We start from the raw sequence: 18,862 nt of genomic DNA on the forward strand, positions 1-18,862 counted from the left end.
AACTGTAAAAGGGAGTTGATTATGCATACTTCATGAAGCTTTTGAATGAATCAATATAACAGATAATAAGTACACACACCACACATATACCACATACACACACACACACTTCACACACACACACACACACACACACACACACACACACACACCCCTCCTCTGTACAACTGGCACTCAATAAGGGCCTTCTTTTCCTTCGAGAGTTAATAGTGACCAGTGTTAGAAGCTGAATCTCATCTAATGTCCTGAATCTCATCTAACATTTCTTCTCACTAGATCCCTGTTTCCCTGGCCCTGTCATCCCCATGTGCAGAAAGGTCTGATTTGGTTTATCCTGGAGCCTGAACACCAGATTAGGTACCGAAACACCTGCTTTTTTCACCCAGGAACCAGCCAGCCTGTTTCTGTAGGTCTCGCTTTTCCTCTCTGAACCAAAACAACCACCAGTGTGGAATGAAATAACAAAAATATGAATCCCAGCCACCTGAATCATAGAGGGCCACTGTGGGAACCCCATGGGTCTGAATCAGCCTCTAGTTTGCTATAGAAATGCCCAAGGAAAATGTTCTAACAAACTATAAAATGATTCTAGAAAATATAGTCTTTGGAATATGCTTTTAAAATACAGGTTTTATTACTATTTTTGAATATGGAAAAGCTAACAGATCAGAAGACAGCAACCACAGAAAAGCAAAGATAGCTTGCTAGCCGTGGTTCCTAGATAATGCCGCGTGGGGAAACATGAGAGCCAGCCAGCAAGCACAGGAAGGAAGGCTAAAATGTGAACAAAACCTTTACCATGCTTTATATATATATATAAAAAAAAAAAACCAAGGTGAGCGGACTTACGACTTTGAATAATTTCAACAAGGTCTGGGGTGAAGGACGTCTGTAATCGCGAGTACCTAGACCTGTGATACATGGGCCAGAGGGACAGTGTCCTGAGTGTCAGAACCTTGTAGGAGTCCACAAAGGGGTGGGTGTGGTGTAGGTTACGACTGGGCTAGTTTGTATATGAAAGGTGTGGTGGTGTGAAAGAAAATGACCCCCATAGGGAGTGGCACTATCAGGAGATATGGCTTTCAGAGACCCTAACTAAGATAAAAGGCTTACACTTAGGGGAGGAATTAGCAAGGGATATATATATATATATATATATATATATACACACACACACACATATATATGTATGTATATATGTATATATATACATATATATATTAATGATTTCTCACTATCCATTCATCTTTGATAGACATCTAGGTTGGTGCCAGTTCCTTGCTATAGTAAATACAGTGGAGAGCAAACACAAACGTGCCATTATCTCTATAGTAAGGAAGGGTAATAAGAGATGACGAGGAAGAATAGCATACAGGTAAAGGGACACATGAGCCCTAAGAGGATAATATAAAGCTAATTATTTTTCCAGTTTCAACACTGTCACAGCTGTTTCTGTTTTATGTGGTAGATAAGCATATAAAAATGTAATCGGCAGTCAGCGCAAATGTAAACAGACGTTTCATAGCTTCAGAAAGGCCTTTCGGACCCTGTAGCTCATTGTACAGAGTGTGGGACTGGGCGAGTGAGTGGCTGCGATAATCTACCTGTGTAATATTTCTCTCTAAGTTCAATATAATAAAGTGACTTCTATTTTAAAGAAGGCTTCTCAGTCTGCATTAGCATTTTATATGTTCTAAAAAAGAAGAAGTAAGCAAACAAACAAAAAGACACATCCCATAATGTTCTTAAAGCAGAATGGTATATGGGGCAGGACGCTTTTGCAAGAGGACAGTGTGAGGCAAAGACTTCTCTGTAGGAGCAGAAGGAGGTCAAGTTGCTCAAGGGAAAGGAGAAGGGAGATTGCTGTCCACCCAAGCAGGAAGCAGGGTTAGGCACGGTGTTAAGAGAACGAAAATAAACTTTTCGTTTCTTTTCTCTCCATGGTCTTAGAGTCTGTGGTAATCAATTGTCAATGTCAACTACAAGGGGAATTAAAGTCACCTTGGAAACACATCTAGGTGTGTCTGTGGGTGTTTTCAAAATGTGAGCTACCCAGTTTCCTGGGCTTGGATTCCTTCCTGGGCCGAATACAAATGAGAATCCGAGACAGGCACCAGCATCCATCCCTCACTGCTACCTGAGTCCAGACGCAAGGAACAGCTGCCTTGCCCTACGGCTTCCCCGCCGTGTTGACTGTACCCTCAAACTGGGAGCTAAAATAACCCTTCCTCCCTTGAAATGCTCCTGTGGGGTACCCCTTCTGGGATTCAGCGAAACCTCTGTTCCCTCCGCGTAGAGAAAAACCGATTGGATCTCGAGAGTGCAAGGCAACGCAAATCATTCTGCTTGCATGCTCTGACCTTTGTCTGCCATTCCGTCGGCAGTCCTGGAGCATAAGCCTGTGGGCCTCCTCCGCAGCTGCTCCTGTGAAGGAGGCCAGTTTCTTTTTGGCTCAAGCCCACAGCGTCAGTCTCAAGCCTCCAGACTGGCGAGAAGCAAATTCCAACTCATAGATTCTGGAAATGTGGTTAGAGGGGAGCCGTAGGAGACAATGAACACAGCAGTCGGACTGCATGAACCTCGGGAGAAAACTGATTCTCTGCCACTGACTGAAAAGAACAATTACATTTTTCAATATTCCTCCAGCGGAGGCTGAGATTTAGCACCACAGAATGCAAAAATCGCTGGTCTGAGCCTCTTTTTGCAGTTTGGCTGGGTAATCAGGAAAAATTGGTTACACAACACACACACACACATGCACGCACATAAGCAAATGCCAGGTTACTAGGATTTAAAGACTGGGCAACATTTGACTAAGAAAAATATTTATTTGCAAGAAATGGAAATACAAATGCATTACAATTTCAATCTTTTCAAACTAAGTACAAATATACTACAAAGCTTCATTTTATTTTTTTATCTTTTGGTATTTTATTAGCTATGATGAAGGATAAGAAGCCATAAAACAGTGCAAAAGGTCAGGTGACAAACTTGCAATGTGCTTGGATTTAAACAATGCTGATTTCAGTGTTTCAAAAGAGAGCAGAAGTCGGTTGCCAAACTAGGTAAGGAAAGCCAGCTGATGACCACATTACCATCTGGGCTCCACTCTTCTGTGTACAGAGGGTCACCCACAGGGTGTCCCAGTGCTGGTGTTTGCCAGAAACCCATAGTGTGCTTTATCTGAAAGGAACAGTCTCCACGTTGTGCCCAAAGGTCCCGTGGTCATGAGCAACAGACAGAAGCAGAGAAATGGAGCCCGAGCCCCTGGGTTCCCTTCACCCAGATGCAAAGCCTGTGTGCTGTGCTCTCAAAGACAGGATGCGAAGGGCAGACGCCAGACCTGCAGATGGCCCTTCAGAGACAGGCGGAGAACTGAGCACTGCACAGCAGGGTCACTGCAGGGGATGGCATTGTTTCTGCCCAGAGAGCCAGGCACAGTCTGTGTGTCCTCAGAAACGACTCCACAAACTACCATGCCTCCCACGGCATTCACTTCTCACGGCTCAGAGCCACCCTTGCTTTCTGTTCCAATCAGGTTCAAAGGCTCCAAGCTTACTGAGCACAATACTCAACACCTCGGAAAGTACTCAGGCAACAATATCTCCTTCCTTCTAGAAACCAAGACAATGGAAGGCAGTCCTGAATTTTATGTTGCCACAAACAACAGCTAATGTTTTTCTCCCTACTGCATATTGCCGACCTCTTGGCCCAGAGGCACGGAGTATTAATCTTGAAATGGCCTAGTGCCTTTGTGTCCAGAAAATGCTGTGGCGAGGATTTAGAATACCTTTAATCCTGCCTGGTCATGTTTCTGTGGTGATTGCACCTCTATCTACATTAACCCCATTTCTTTTCCCCCAGACAGGCAAATCTAATAGTGGCTCCCTTTTAGAGAACCATCTCTGAGCCTCTGGAGAAAGTGCCCATCCCCAACTTCAATCTAATGCTATATGGTAATACATGACACATTCCAGGGACAGGAGATTCCTGCCATCCTGGGTTCAGATACAAGGCACATTAGAGGCTTAAGTTCCTACCAGAGCAGAGATAGAGATAGATAGATAGATAGATAGATAGATAGATAGATAGATAGATAGATGATAGATAGATAGATAGAGAGAGAGAGGACAGAGAGACAGAGAGAGAGAGAGAGAGAGAGAGAGAGAGAGAGAGAGAGAGAGAGAGAGAGAGAGAGAGAGAGAGAGAGAGAAGGGGGTACTAGTATTAGTACTTGTGTCTTCTGAATGGCTACCGACAAACTGGTTTTCCAAGCCCCTCTTATTCTCCAACCTTTCCGACGTCTCAGAAAGCCTGCTCTTCCTTAGTAAAACTAACAAGTAAATGAGTGAACGAATAAATGAAGCTGGAATCTGTGTCTGGCTCCTTCCGGCCCCTGCCTCACTGCTCTCTCCACACCTGCCTTTGGGGGTGGGGGTGTAACTTATCCTATCACCCACGTGCTAACTGCTTCTGTAGGAAGTGTTCACAAAAAGTGGTTCTCGCTAAGACCCCACCACTGATGGCTCCACAGGTCCCAACAGACTGCAAGGGAGCGCTGAGCTCATCCAGGCTTCTCAAACACTTGGCTCAGCGGAAACAAATTAGCAACGAAAAGCATCTTCTCCCATGTCCATGCCTCCACGCTGGCCAGGGTCAGGCAGATGTCTGCTGGGCTCACATACACACGTCACAAAGCACACACGTCCACAGGAGCTGGCTCAGAGACACTTCGATTCTGTTTTGTTGCTTTCCCTGGGCCTGGGCACATGGGATGGAAGGAACATGGAGTGCTGGAAAGAATGTTAAGGAAACATCCGCCGTAAAAATGATGACGTGGGCTCTGTACCGGCATGAAGAGGAGCCAGTTCAGTATTCCCGCTGTATTGGACATAGATTTGTAGCCACTATGGGGCACCCAAGTAGAACTGGTGATGGGGGGTGGGGGCTCTCTGTTAACCTGGCACAGACAGCGTGTAAATGATGTGGCCCAGAAGCTCTTTTCCCAATCCACAAACATTACTGCTATAGACCGAAAGGTTTATCTAATTTTGCCTGCACTGATGTCAGATCCCACCCCGCCCCCACCTTGTGCCAGGAAGGAGCAACTAAGTTCAGCTGTCGGATTTTTATAGAACGCCCTCTTTCTGTGCGCTACACTCCAGAGTCCTGATGTTACAGGGGCTCTTCCTCCACACCCGGTGCTGGCTCCTCTCATTCACAAGATCCATTTCCCAGTGTGAAGCTGGGAGCTGAGAAAAGACCCGAGGGAGGGGGCAACGGGGTTACTTGGGTTTCGTCTACAGAAAAAGATGACTTGTTCTCTAAATCTTTGTAAGACATCTCTATCACTAAAGTGATCTTAAAGTGTGTGTGTGTGTGTGTGTGTATGTATGTGTGTGTGTGTGACTGTGTGTCTGGGGGGTTGTTTATAGGATAGAAAATACAACCAGCAGACTGATTGTTCTAGCTCCTCTAATAGTCTAGCAGTATCAGGCATTTTCAAAATTTCAGTTTAAAACCTTCAGAGATATTCATATGTTATTGACTGGTCTGCGGGACAGCCCAGCTGGTGGGAAAAAAACCCAATATTCGAGCCTTACACTTTGAACACAAAGTATGCACACATCCATTAATTGCTTGTAACCCCTCCTGTCTTATGCCACTCTGGATCCCTAGACTGAGTATCCCAGAGGGATCGCTGCTTAGTCCTCTCTACTCACCCAGCCAGCAGCAGAGGGCAGAGGGCTGAGTTTTTTCTCAATAGAGTGGCAGTGTTGGCTGCCGAGGGCTCCTTTAAAGGGCTGTTGGAGTCTTCTGGCTAATGTCCCACGTCTCTAGTTACAGATCTATTCTGGAAGGCCAATTTCCCACAGACAAAGGGCCCTGCTGTCTGGAGACAGTGACATCCAAGAGTGGGTAGAGAAGGAAATAAAGTTGTCAGAGAACTAGACACGATGAGTCATTTTCTTCTCCCTGCTCATCCACAAACAGGGTCTCCACCCTGGACCTCCAGGGACATCGCAAACCAAGGCTCAGCTCAGCAGATGTAGAGACATCAGCTAAAACCCCACTCCTGCCCTTCACTGCGAACTCCCCCTTTCCCACCACACAAATACTACCTCACCCTGGTTTCTGTCTCCCTTCTTAGGCTCTCACGGGCTTGGCATTTTTATGTTTACTATGAATAAACATCTGGTATTGTAAAGAACAGGATGGGCCAGGTCCAGGAAGATCAAAGGAAGACAGAATACCAAAAGAAAACAGAAGCAGGGCACCAGCCACCCTCCTCTCTGTACAGTCCTGGTATCTGAGCGTTTAAGGGACAGTGACAGCACTATGGGCAGCAGGGCTGCCAGGATCACAGTGGCCTTGGGGGGGGGGGGGTCTCACACATTACAAGGTGAGCTTAGCCATCTGTCAGCTGGGAAGCTACCATGGGAGGGAGGGACGCGCGGAGGGAGGACTCCCTATCATGACCTGAGCAGGCCAAATAGGAAGCTGCTTGTGGAGCACGGCAGCAAACACTAATGACACCAAATCCTGTATGTGACATAGAATGCAAGGGCCAGTGTGGACATAATCCCTCTCAAATAGCCTTGAACAGTCACACCGATGACAGAGGAAAAAATGAGAGAGAGAGAGAGAGAGAGAGAGAGAGAGAGAGAGAGAGAGAGAGAGAGAGAGAGGCCAAAACTAAAGGCCTTTCAGCTGCTGCTAAAAATAAAATACAAAGTGTAAGCACATTTCTTACATAAAATCTTTTACAAGCTAGGAGGAAAACACTTAAAAACGAGTCTTCTACCTTATACAATAAAAGAGTAATTTCCATTTCTTATTTGTACGAAAGAGAAAAGGATATTTTTTAACTACAAATTTTACGATTTAATCATATAAAAAAAAAGGAAAGGAGTTTGAGGGTTTGTCGTATCTCTTTGGGTGAGCTGCAAAGTAGCCAAACCTGACTGTAAAAGGTGTGACTGTGGGTGCACAAATGTCCCCAACTCCAGCCCCCCCCCCCAGTTAAGGCAGGTGGACAAATGTCCCCAACTCCAGCCCCTCCCCCCAGTTAAGGCAGGTAGAGAGAGGGCAGAAGCGAAGGAGGGAAGCGAAGGAGGAGAGCAGGCGAGATGCGGGACAAGCTAGCAAGGTTGTCAGTAATGCCTATTGTCAGGGGCAGGGCCTCCCTTCTCTGTCCCAGGAACACACAGAGAGAAAGCAAGTGGCCATGGAGCCTGGAGCCTGAACAAGAGGACAGCATTCCATCATTCCCCATGGATTCATCCAACAGGGGACACATGCTTAAGGGGATTTCCCAGCGGCGATTATTTTATAGGTTTCCAATTTTAAAAAGGAAGGAAAGGGAGAAGATAAGGCATAAGCTAGAAAGACTTGGGGGGCAGGTCCCAGGTCCTGGGGACTCTCCTGTTCCAAAGGCCAACAAAAGACTTTGCTTGTTGGAAGGGGTCATGGGATTTCTTTACTACGGTCAGCAGGGAGCTTCAGCAAGCTAATAAATACTATTTACAAATAGGGAGGGGAGGCCAGGGAGACAGCATGACTGTCCAGTGGGGATGCAGGCTGTGTGTGTAGTGTGTGTGTAGCGGGGGAGTATCCTACAAGCAACACAGTGGGCAGGCTGGCCTGGAGGAGAAGAGCCTGATGCCTTCAGGAATTGCACTTGCGGCCTGAAAATATGGTGGGAGTCCTGTCTGCCCATGCAGGCATCCAAAGAGGGTTCCAGGGCACAGAATGGAGAGAGAAGACTGGAATGGCATTCAGGCACTGTCCGTGGGGACAGGGCCACACTGGAGTCGTGGTGAGCAAGGGAGGTCAGGAGACGGTGCTTCGCCTCTCCCTGGTGTGCTGGTGGCATATCTGTGGCCAGAGTCCGGGGTCTCAGCTGAACATAAGTCATGTAAGTCTTCTTTGACAGGGTCACACCTCACAGGGAAGGACCATGCAGTGTCTTCTTGATACCAGTGGAAGCAAGCCTGCTCCTCCCGCCCCTACCTCACCCCTAAAATACTTTTCTGTGGCGGCAGTAAGAGAAAGGGATGGAGAGGTGCCAGCTCCTTTCCATAGAGCCATGGGGTCAGGCAAGAAGAAACTCCTAGGCTGGTCTCCCATTTCAAGCCAGGAGCACTAGTCCACGTCCTCCTCAAGGTCCAGGGGTGACGGGGAAGCTTATGGGCAAGACAGTTTGAGGGTGCACAGCTGGAGTCAGGAGGAGAGAAGGCTGGAGGCGGCGCCCTAGAAGGTGGCATTCACTCGCTGCTCGAGTTCCACGACTTGGAGCGTTTCATTCCCTTCCAGTTTGCTGCTGACCCTGCGAAGGCACCACACGGAAAACGAAGTATTAGTCACAGGATTCTGCTAACATTCTCAGACTTTGTATCACGGTTCAGTCACACCTTTTGTGGGCTGGCCCTGGCAATGTCTTTTAAACCCCTAGTGTTGTTCTTTGCTCCCCCAAATCTCCCACTGGTCACATGCTCACCTCTACACCCCTGATGGAGGAGGGTCATCTGTCTATGTGTTACTTTCATTGGTTAATAAAGAAACTGCCTTGGCCCTTTAATAGGACAGAAAATTAGGTAGGCGGAGTAGACAGAACAGAATTGTGGGAGAAAGAAAGCAGAGTCAGGCAGACGCCTCAGGCAGATGCCATAGCTCTCCTCTCTGAGATGGATGCAGGCTAAGAGCCTTCCTGGTAAGCGACCACCTCATGGTGCTACACAGAATACTAAATATGGGTTAAAGCAAGATATGAGAATTAGCCAATAAGAGGATGAAACTAATGGACCAGGCAGTGTTTAAAAGAATACAGTTTCCGTGTAATTATTTCGGGTGTAAAGCTAGCCGGGTGGCGGGAAGCAGCCCGCAGCTCCTTCTACACACCCCCACCTTTATCTGGGCCCAGAGGAGACCCATGGTTCTCAGATGCTGACTTATTTTAAACTGCTTTCAAAGCTGCTACCTATTTATTAATGGCCTCAATGCCGTAAGTTATGGGAAGGAGAGTGGAGAAGGATAAGGGCTGACACCTGCTCTAGGATTAAGAATCTTGACAAGGATTCTTTTAATGAATCAACTTAAAATAACCCAAAAATATATACCGCGAAATAGATACACAATCGAAGTCTCCCAGCATTATGATGGGAGCCAGGAAGGCTTTATGATTTGAGAGACATTGTGGTAGACTGAGAGAGCCAGGAGGGCAGACAGCTACGAGCCGTGTTATCTGACAGCTCAGTCCTCCAGGGCTTCCAATGCTGGCTCCAGGTTCTCTCCATAATGGGGATAAAGTTGAGGCTGTACATCTTGGGATACTTACACGGCTTGTTACAGTAACACATACGGGTGGTGGTGAGTAAGTGTGAAACATGTGCATGTCATGTATACATACAAAAGTACCTATGATTATGAACTCTGCCGCACAGAGTTAGGAAAGAAGTGAAATCTTTGCTATGGACCCCGGAGCAGCCCTGCTTCTGGGCCATGCAGGAGCGCAGATTAGCTAATCCATCAGTTTTAGCACACATCACCCAGAGGGTACACACATGCTTCCTGTGCTGACCAGAGCCCCAGGTATCCCCATGCACAGCAGCAATACCTTGAGATCGCATCAGCCGTTACGTTTTCAAAAGGAGCCCCACCCGCCAGATGTGGGAGAGGAACAATGCGTGCAGAATTGGAGCCACGGGTGGATGATTTTCAATGGGGAAGACATATAGTGTTTCATCCACACTGCCCTCAATATAAGCATATAATGTACACAGGTGAGCATCCCCCATACCAAACTGCTCTAAGTACGGAAACTTTCTTACCTAGCATAGATAAATTACACGTTTAGACTTGGGTCTCATGCCCAGGAAACCTCATTATGTATATTCAAATATTCCAACACCTGGAATATCCTATTCTAAGTACCTTGTGGTCCCAAGCGTTTTACACAAAGGGTGGTCCCTTTGCAGTCACAGCTGATTCCTGTGCACTGACATGTAAATCGTTGGTTGTATTGATACCCAGCATAACATTCTCTTCCTCTCTAGTTAGAAGGAAACTACAGAATTGGATCAAAGGTGCATTTGCAGAACAAGCTCTCTGATGTCACCAGGCATGTTTTTGGGAGACAGGATCTCACGTAGCCCAGGCTAACTAACCAGGAACTCACTATGAAGTTGAGGCTGGCCTTGAATCACTTACTGAGAGGACTCACATCCCTTCCTCCTCTGCAGGGCCAGGGCTGCCAGCTCTGAACTGACGGCCTGGATACTGGATTAGCTCAACCTAGACCTTTTCTCTGTTAACAGCCATCAGCCGACTCTCCCTGGTGCCAATGCCTTAAATGGATCCCGAGAGAGCTCGGGGAGAGTATACGCCCTCCCACTTGGGCTGAGTCATACTCCACCATCAGCCACAAGGTCTGCGCCTACGGGACTCACAGGTGCTGCTGAAGCGCCAACAGCACTGACTTCTCCAGGCTGGTCTCATTGGAGATGATGAAGGGGGGGAGATCCACCTCTGGCAGGGCCTCCAGCCCCGAGGCCCTGAGCAGGGAGGATCCTCTGTCCCAGCCCCCAAGCTCTCCAGCGGAGGCGGGGCTGGACGACTCCTCCAGGGGAGAATGTTCCTCATAGATTAGCAGGTTCCTGGATCTCACTGGAGAAAGAGCAACAGATATTAGCAGAATAGCATAGGAGGCCCACACGTGCCCTTTACTCCAAATGCCCAAGGCCAGTGGCAGATGACAACATGTTCCCATCCTCTGGGGTGGAGAGGGCCAGCTGGGTTGGGCTTTCTGGAATGGCTTCAGGTTTCAGAGTTTATGCAGCAAAAAATTATACCAATTATACATGCTGGAAGGACAGCATAAAAGCAAGAAACTGCAAAACCACCTGCCCCCCTCACTGCCTTCAAGAAAAATGTCTCTCATCCCTACTCATAACTGTCTCAGGGAAAAGACTTCGTGGGAAACGCGGGTCAAACACTTGGAGTTGTCAAAGCCCAGACAAACAAGGAAGCATCCCCAGAAAGCAGGTCTTAGAATCTGCAGAGATAGCCCAAAGTCGGAGGCAGACAACCCCTGTTTCATTATAGGGCCGTCACACAGATGACACTGTAGCCATTTCCAGGACATAGAAACTGTGTGCCCATTAGCTTCCAAAATTTAGAGCTGTTTCCCTCAGGAAAAAAGTTCCCAAGTAGCCACTGAAATTATCTTAATGGAATGTCATTTATCGTGCATCTGGCTGGGATATACCTAACTGCTGAAAAACACAAGACTTTCTGAGGATGGCAAAATTGTCCCTTCCTCAAATTCTGTGTCTCCTAACTCTGTGTGTGTTGTTACTAACACAGCTGTGCCACTCTGTGTATATTCCTTCTTTGTTTTCCCTCTGTTTTCTAAATACTCAAAACACATCATCGGTCAAGGAGCGGACAGTATGTGCTGCCAACATGAACACCAGAGCCTCCGACTTCTCTAAGTCTTGGGCATGAGACAGACAAATCTTTAATTCTGCTGCGAACTCCTACTGCAGTGGCATGTACTTCCGGGGAGTCAGAGGCACAAGAGTGATCCTGGGATGTCAAAAAAGTTAAATGTCCTCCTTACTCTCTAGTCTTCCAAGAGTCACATCCCCTCACATCTGAACCCAAAATTGGGGGGGATGTGGGTCAGACTTTACTGGCGCTACACAAGGGAGTCCAGTGGCCACTCCCAGAACACCCCACCTGTGAACAGAAATGTTCCACTTTTATACATTGGGTTTTCGTATGAGATTCCTTGCAGAAAGCCGGGAAAGCCAACTGCAGGCAAACAGAACAAGCTACTGACTTACCCACGGAGGCTGTGTATGGCTCCGACAGGCGATGCTGGCTGGGCAGAGCCATCTTGGTGGCTGAGGGATAGGGCCCATAGCCTTGAAAGAAGCTGCCAAACGCAACAGCAAAGCACAGCACAACGACCTGGAGACGAGGACAGAACGTGGGGAGCTATAGACCCCAGGCTGTGGGGAGCAGACCCTCAGGACAAGCTACTGGGAGCACTGGGAGAATGAATACCCCTCTGCCAGGGGACAGATTATACCCTTAGTCCTGTCCCTGCAATGACATGCAGAAGGGAAGCCTTGGAACAGAATGTATGGTCCCTCTGGCTTCATTCACTCTTGGCATTTTCAAGGTAGGGGAATCTGGACATAGGGGGCTGGCCGGAGGGGAGTCCCTCTGAGAAACTCACCATGAGGCAGGTGCCAGTCTGTGTGCCGGCTAACTTGCAGGTTCGAGAGACCTTCCCCATCACCAGAGCCTGAAGCTTCTGAAGTTGCTGAAGGAGAGTCCTGCCGAGGTGACAAATGAAACCAGGAAGAGGCATGTGAGATAGCAATGCTCCCAACGGAACGACCTCCTGCAGAAGTCATGGTGGCTCAGCATCTGCATCTGAGCTGGGTCCAGAAGGGCTACCTCCCTGGGGGGAAAGATACTGCCTGAGGACCACACCTGCTGATGCCATCACGACAGAGCCCTCTGGAGCTTGAGATATAGCCCCGGCGACAGCACCACAGCCTGTCCTGTTCGTTAGCTGCTCTGGGGAAGAGAGGAGCCCCCAAATAACCCCGACAGGCAGAAGCTTGTCTGTCAGTTAATGAGAAAAAAACACTCCGATTGGATGGTCACTCTACTTTAAAGTTTCTGTGTCCTCTCTCAGTCCATATGTTTCAAGGGAACCTGTAATATGATGTTAATAGACAGGGGTCTGGGGGAAATGATCAGACCCTGACAGTGGAATCTTCGTAACAAGATTAGCCCCATATAAGGGGCTGAAAGTAGACGTCTTCACTTCCACTACACAAGAACACAGTGAGGAGCTACCTTCTTTTTATGCACCAGAAGGCAGCCCTCGTTAGACACCAAATCTGCCAGCACCTTGATCTTGGCTGCCTCGGCCTCCAGAACAGTAAGAAATAAATTTCTGTTGTTTCTAAGCTACTCCATTTATGGTATTGTGCTACAGCAGTCCGAACGGACCCGGGCAGTGGTGATTGCAACGAGACTCATTTCACCAGGAGATGCACTGAGCTCTAAAAACCAAACCATGAGAAGGAACAACAACAACAAAAAAAAAAAACGAAAACAAAAAACAAAAAAACAAAGACCGGCAGAGAACAATTGAAGGAGTGGCCGGAGGTGGTGGCTGTGACTAGAAATGGCCAGTGCATCGCTGAGAAACAAGTATCCAGGGCACACTGCAAACAGAGGGAGGGAGAAGGAGAGGGGGAGAGAGAGAATGAGGGGACGGGATTTTTATTCCCCAGATAGGACAGCTGTGATGGTCAGGAGGTGAGTACAGCAATGTATGCTCCGCATACAATCAAGATGTAGTCAGAGATCTTCCCTGCAAATCCTAAACCGGGAATGATAAGATGTAGTGGGGCTGTGGCAGGGGTTAGGGTGTCTCCCAGGAATTCGGTGTGACTATCAGGAAGCCCTGGAGCCCCTCCTCACCCTTATCTCCTCTGCCCAAAGCCAGAGTGGAAAGGTTTTATGAGAAAATGAGGTCTCCTGGGTATCAAAGATTTTCAGAAAAATGCACACCATAATGTCAGGTGTCAGGCAAGAACAATTCTAGAATTTCCTTGAGGGCTTCTTCCCGTCATAGCTATCCCCGCAAATGGCTTTCCAATGCTGGAAGCACTGGCAGGCTTTTCTATGGTTTTGCTACCCTGGCCAGTATCAAAGGCTCAAGCTCTTTTAGTTTAAACAAATCAAGTGCAGGCTGGCTTTAAGGGTGGTTTTGCCTTCTGCCGTGGAAGTAGTGGTGGGATTGGTCAATGAATTACAACAGCCCGCAGCACACAGTACAAGCTTTCTGGACTCAAAAGAAGATTCCCCCTGTGGTCCCATCTACCTTTTTTTTTTTCTTTGTGGAATAATCTCAAGATAGTGAAATAATATTTACTACAGAAGACTATTGTACTTAATCATACTTTTCATTTTGGCTATATAAAAGCATAGCCAGATGTGGTTAGACACGACCCATGTTCATTTATCAAAGTTTTAAAAGCATACTGCATGTTGTCAAAGGTTGAGAAATACTGATTTTATACAACTATTTTAAATTCTACTTTAAAAGATTATCCCCAAGAGTTCCCGTGCTGTAGAACCTTTTTTCTGTCATTGAATTTATTCTCTCCTCTACCAAAATGTCCTCAGAATACCTCTGCACGGCCCAAGAGCACAAAGCCCCACCACAGCATCAAATACTGAGGAATTTACTGCCTGGCCACCGGCTGAGTAGAACTCCTTCTACAGACAAGATTCTGCAAGCCACAGCATGCGTGGGAGAGACTGTTATCTGTAATGCTGGCCCCCAGTTCTAGCAAGTCCTGGGGCGTATATACAAGCAAGCCCACAGACAGAGCCATATCTTCCGAGCCATCAACTCTTATTCCAAGGCATCAACTCCTAAGGACTTGGCTGCCTGCTACACTACAGCAGAGACCTCACTATTTCCAGTCTGGGCTGACACTCATTGGGTGTCTCAGCTCTCTTGAGCCAGCACGCAAACTCAGCTGTCTCCTGCAAAGGGGAAGGTGTCCTCTCTCCATCCAGCCTTCAGCTAGACAGACCCTTTCCAAGCTGGACCAAAGCCATCTAATTTGTTCCAATGTCCTCTGGTGTTTTGGAAGCAAAACTGTCCGGGCTATTTTTTTTTCCCCAACAATAATCCCTGTTTACCATCAAACATTCTACACTTCCTCTCCACCCACCCCATGGTCCTTGCCCAGCTTCCATATTTTTTAAAAATTTCTTAACTGATTAATTCATTTATTCCCAGCCTGGTCACAGCCCCTCTTCCCTCTCCACATGCCCTCCCTTCAACCTCCTTCCTGGCTCCCCCATTCACTCCCTCTCACCTCTCCCCAGAAAAGGCCAGGTCCTCCCAGGCACATCACCCAACCCTGGTACACTAAGCCACAGCAAGACCAAGCACCTCCCCACAGCAAGGCTGGATGAAGCAACCCAGCAGGAGGGTGGGTCCCAAAGAGTCAGAGTCAGAGACAGCCACTGCTCCTCTGTTAGGAGTCTCACAAGAAGACCACACTGCAACCTATGTACAGAGGGTCTAGGTCAGTGCCCTGCAAGTTGTCTGGTTGCCCATTTCAGTCTTTCCATATTCGTGGGAACTGCTGAGGTAAGAGATTTCCCAGGACAGCAGAAAGACCCCTCCCTTCCAGTTTCTAGATGATATTACTAGGGTTAGCATCCCCTTCCCTAAGACAAATATTCTCCCACCAGGTCTTCCCCTGACAAAGGACTTCTAGCAAGGCAGATATTCCTAAAGCCCCTTGAAGAATAAACGCCACAGGTTCCAAGCCAGACCTCCACTCCAACCCTCCTGGTTACAGGTGCCAAATGCTGGAAGTTCGGGGGAATCACTGAAGCCTGGCTGGAGGAAGCCGACTGGAGGGGCTTCACTTGGCGCCCATCAATGTATCCTTTCCAGACTCAAGAGACCGATCACACACTGAGTCAGCTGGAAAGGAAACAGTCATTTAATGGGTCCCGATTCCTCACAGTTTATAAGCCAGATCTTTAAGATGAGCAAACACGCAGTCTCAAATACACGGTTTTAGTCTGGCGTCCTGGCAGAATGCAACAGCTTGATGACATGCAGTTTGCTGCTGCTTTTCCTGCTGGAGTTGGGGAGGGCAAAATGAAATGATGACGCGCGTGTGTGTGCATGTGCACACATGTGTGTATGCACAGCACCCCAGAGGCCCTGCCGGTCGGCACCCCTGAAGCATCCTGTCAGGGAAAATCAGAAAAACTCATCCACCAGCAAAGTTTGGAGAATTCATGTAGAATCCTACAAAACCACCGTTTCCACCCTAAGAAAGTACACAGTGAATGAGTTTTAGGGGCTGAGCATGCTGCAGTGATGAGCAGCTGCCACAGAGGTCTGTAACTAGAGAGCCCCTGGGCCGGCGTGCCAACCCAACCACCTGACTCCACAGCCTGCAGACCTTCCAATACACACAGCAAGTCCCTTACTGAACAACCTAACGCGATTCACAGTAAAAACACTTCTTAATTACATTCTCTTAACATCCAGTCACATTAATGTGACCGTAATGTGACTGGAGCACTGTTTGCACTGTTAGACATAAAATGTCACTATTACAGGCGACCACACATGGGAGAACCATAACAAAACCCAGGCGAAAATAAAGGGCTATGGTAACAGTCGGTCCAATGGCAGTGAGGTGTGTACCAGCTAACACTCAGTTAATAATGACACAAATACATGCATGGGATACATGTTTATATGTGAGTATATGTGTATGTGATTGTGTGCTTTTGTGTACCTGTGTGTACATGTGTGTATGATGTGTGTACATATATATGTACATGCGAATACATGTGAGTACAGGTGTATATGTATACATATTTGTGTGTGCATGTGTATATGTATATACATATATGTGTATACATATGTGTGTACATATAAGTGTACTTTGTGTAATATGTATATTTGTGTCACATGAACATATGTATACATGTGTGCATGTATAAGTGTACTTGTGTATAATATGTATATTTGTGCTCACATGAACATATGTATACATGTGTGCATGTATAAGTGTACTTGTGTATAATATGTATATTTGTGCTCACATGAACATATGTATACATGTGTGCATGTATAAGTGTACTTGTGTATAATATGTATATTTGTGCTCACATGAACATATGTATACATGTGTGCATACATGTGTATATATGTGCGTGTGTGTCTATGTGGATACATGTGTGTATACCTATGCATATGCATAGGTATATGTATGTATATTTCTGCATATGGGTGTGTGTACCTGTGTGTACATATATGTGTGTACGGGTATATGTACATGTATATGGTGTATGCATATGTTATATGTGTGTATAAGTGTGTATATTTGTATGTGTACATGTATATGTGTATGTATATATGTGCATTTGTGTGTATATGTGTGTATGCGCATGTGTATGTATGTACATGTGCATGTATGTGTGTAATAAAAGCAGAAAGGGGACCAGGAGAGGGGAGAGAGAATACCAAATGCAGGTGACTGGACCACGGAAGGCAGACAGAGAAGAGCGGTGAAGAGAACAAACAAGAAGCAGGCACAATGAGAAACATGAGAAAGCCATGACGGAACCTTACTTTAAAACACTTATAAACAGTACAGGAAAATAACCCCTTGTGGAACTGCTATACGTGTGTTCAAGACAATGCAAGTGATGGATGGGGAGGCTGCAATGAACCCCACACAGGTTTTGGTGCCAGGAAGTCAAACCCAGGATTTACTTGTTTATTTATACTATTTATTTAGATAAATGGAAGCGATGAGACCTCTTCTGTCAGACGCTGAGTGGATGGATTGCTCTAGTGCTGCTGAGCTGTGCACGGATGGCAGGACAGGAAGGCTGGCTCTGAATGCGGGGGAGCCCGAGTTTAGACCTCACCATGACAACTCGGAGCCTCTAATCAAGTTACTTAAGCTGTGTGCTTCAGCAGCTAAGCAAAGCTAGTTTCCGTAACCACATCAGCCAGCAGGATCACGGAAGAATCACTCTGCCTGGGGAATCTGGTTTGCTGAAGCAATGCATCTCTGAAAAGCACTTGTCTCTTCACGGCTGGTAGACGAAGCAAGTGTCCTTCTCTGGAAAGCCTCAGAATAGAAATAATATTCTGAGGTGATGTGGGGCGTTCTGTGAAGCCACCAGGACAGATGTCACCACCTACAGCACTCAAAACTTGGATGACAACAGCCAATCAACCAGCCTGAGGGACTTGATGTAAGAAAGGCAGCTATCAGGTGAAACAGAAATACTGCTCAGAACGAGAGTTATGCAAAACAGCTAGAAGACCCCAGCAGTCCTCCAAAGTGCCAGACACATATTACTGTATTTTGAATCATCATGGAGTAAGGCCAATTATGGCTTAATGAATTCTTGGGCTTCTGGGATCAAGGTCTTAATTTAGAGGGAGAAACACTTAACATACATTTTTATCTGGGCCAACAGATTTTCCACAACTTGTTAAATTGGAGTGCCCTATTCTTGATTGACAATGTAGATTCTTGTCCTATGCTGAAACGTAACAATAAACTTAGTGGCTCTCTTCATACATATGCTTGCAAAAGAGCATCACAGGGAGCTACATCCTTGTCCCAAATAAAGCTTCACCCTGTGTTCTGCACAGCCCATCAAAGAAAAACCTTCAAAGTCCACGAGTACAAGATGCAATCTTGCAGATGCAATGCCGCAATCTCCAGAAAACAATATCAATGATCTGGTTTGTTATCTTTATGTTTGGCCTAATTTAGTTTCCTGCCATATCCTTTATTTCCAAGATGGAGAGAGATCAAAAGAAAGATTACAAAAAAGTGTGAAAGATTACAGCTAGTATGGGCAAGCCTTTGAACAGTCGAGAAATTCATTTCCCACTCAAGTCAGAAACCAGGAAAACGGAGTGGAGAGTCACCAATACCTTCTCCGTGGACACACCTTCCATTAAATCTCATATCATACCTTACTAGAAACATGCTGCGTGTGTGTGTGTGTGTGTGTGTGTGTGTGTGTGAGAGAGAGAGAGAGAGAGAGAGAGAGAGAGAGAGAGAAAACGTGTATGAGCCACTCTCTAGGTGAATCAGCCTCCTTTAGAAGACAATGAAACATCTTTCTTTCCTTCCTTCCTTCCTTCCTTCCTTCCTTCCTTCCTTCCTTCCTTCCTTCCTTCCTTCCTTCCTTCCTTCCTTCCTTTCCATTCTTATGAGTACATAGAGCAATACTTTCCAGATGCCGAATTATA

The 18,862-nt window shown here is 46.7% G+C and overlaps 1 protein-coding gene across 3 annotated transcripts in view; it reads right to left on the reverse strand.

The window, feature by feature from the left end:
- Positions 1 to 6,809: 6,809 nt before the first annotated feature.
- Positions 6,810 to 18,862, reverse strand: part of Creb3l2 (cAMP responsive element binding protein 3 like 2) — a 113,862-nt gene continuing 101,809 nt past the window's right edge. For 2 of the 3 annotated variants that reach the window (XM_038318624.1, XM_038318626.1), the window contains exons 9-12: positions 12,245 to 12,344; positions 11,847 to 11,973; positions 10,449 to 10,665; positions 6,810 to 8,332 (exon numbers count right to left, since the gene is read on the reverse strand). In XM_038318624.1, coding sequence (XP_038174552.1) covers positions 8,254 to 8,332; positions 10,449 to 10,665; positions 11,847 to 11,973; positions 12,245 to 12,344 — 523 coding nt within the window. In that variant the 3' untranslated portion in view covers positions 6,810 to 8,253. The remainder of the gene's footprint in view (positions 8,333 to 10,448; positions 10,666 to 11,846; positions 11,974 to 12,244; positions 12,345 to 18,862) is intronic. The other variant, XM_038318625.1, reaches the window with a different exon arrangement.

Source organism: Arvicola amphibius, chromosome 2 (genome assembly GCF_903992535.2).
Source record: "Arvicola amphibius chromosome 2, mArvAmp1.2, whole genome shotgun sequence".
NCBI lineage: Eukaryota > Metazoa > Chordata > Mammalia > Rodentia > Cricetidae > Arvicola > Arvicola amphibius.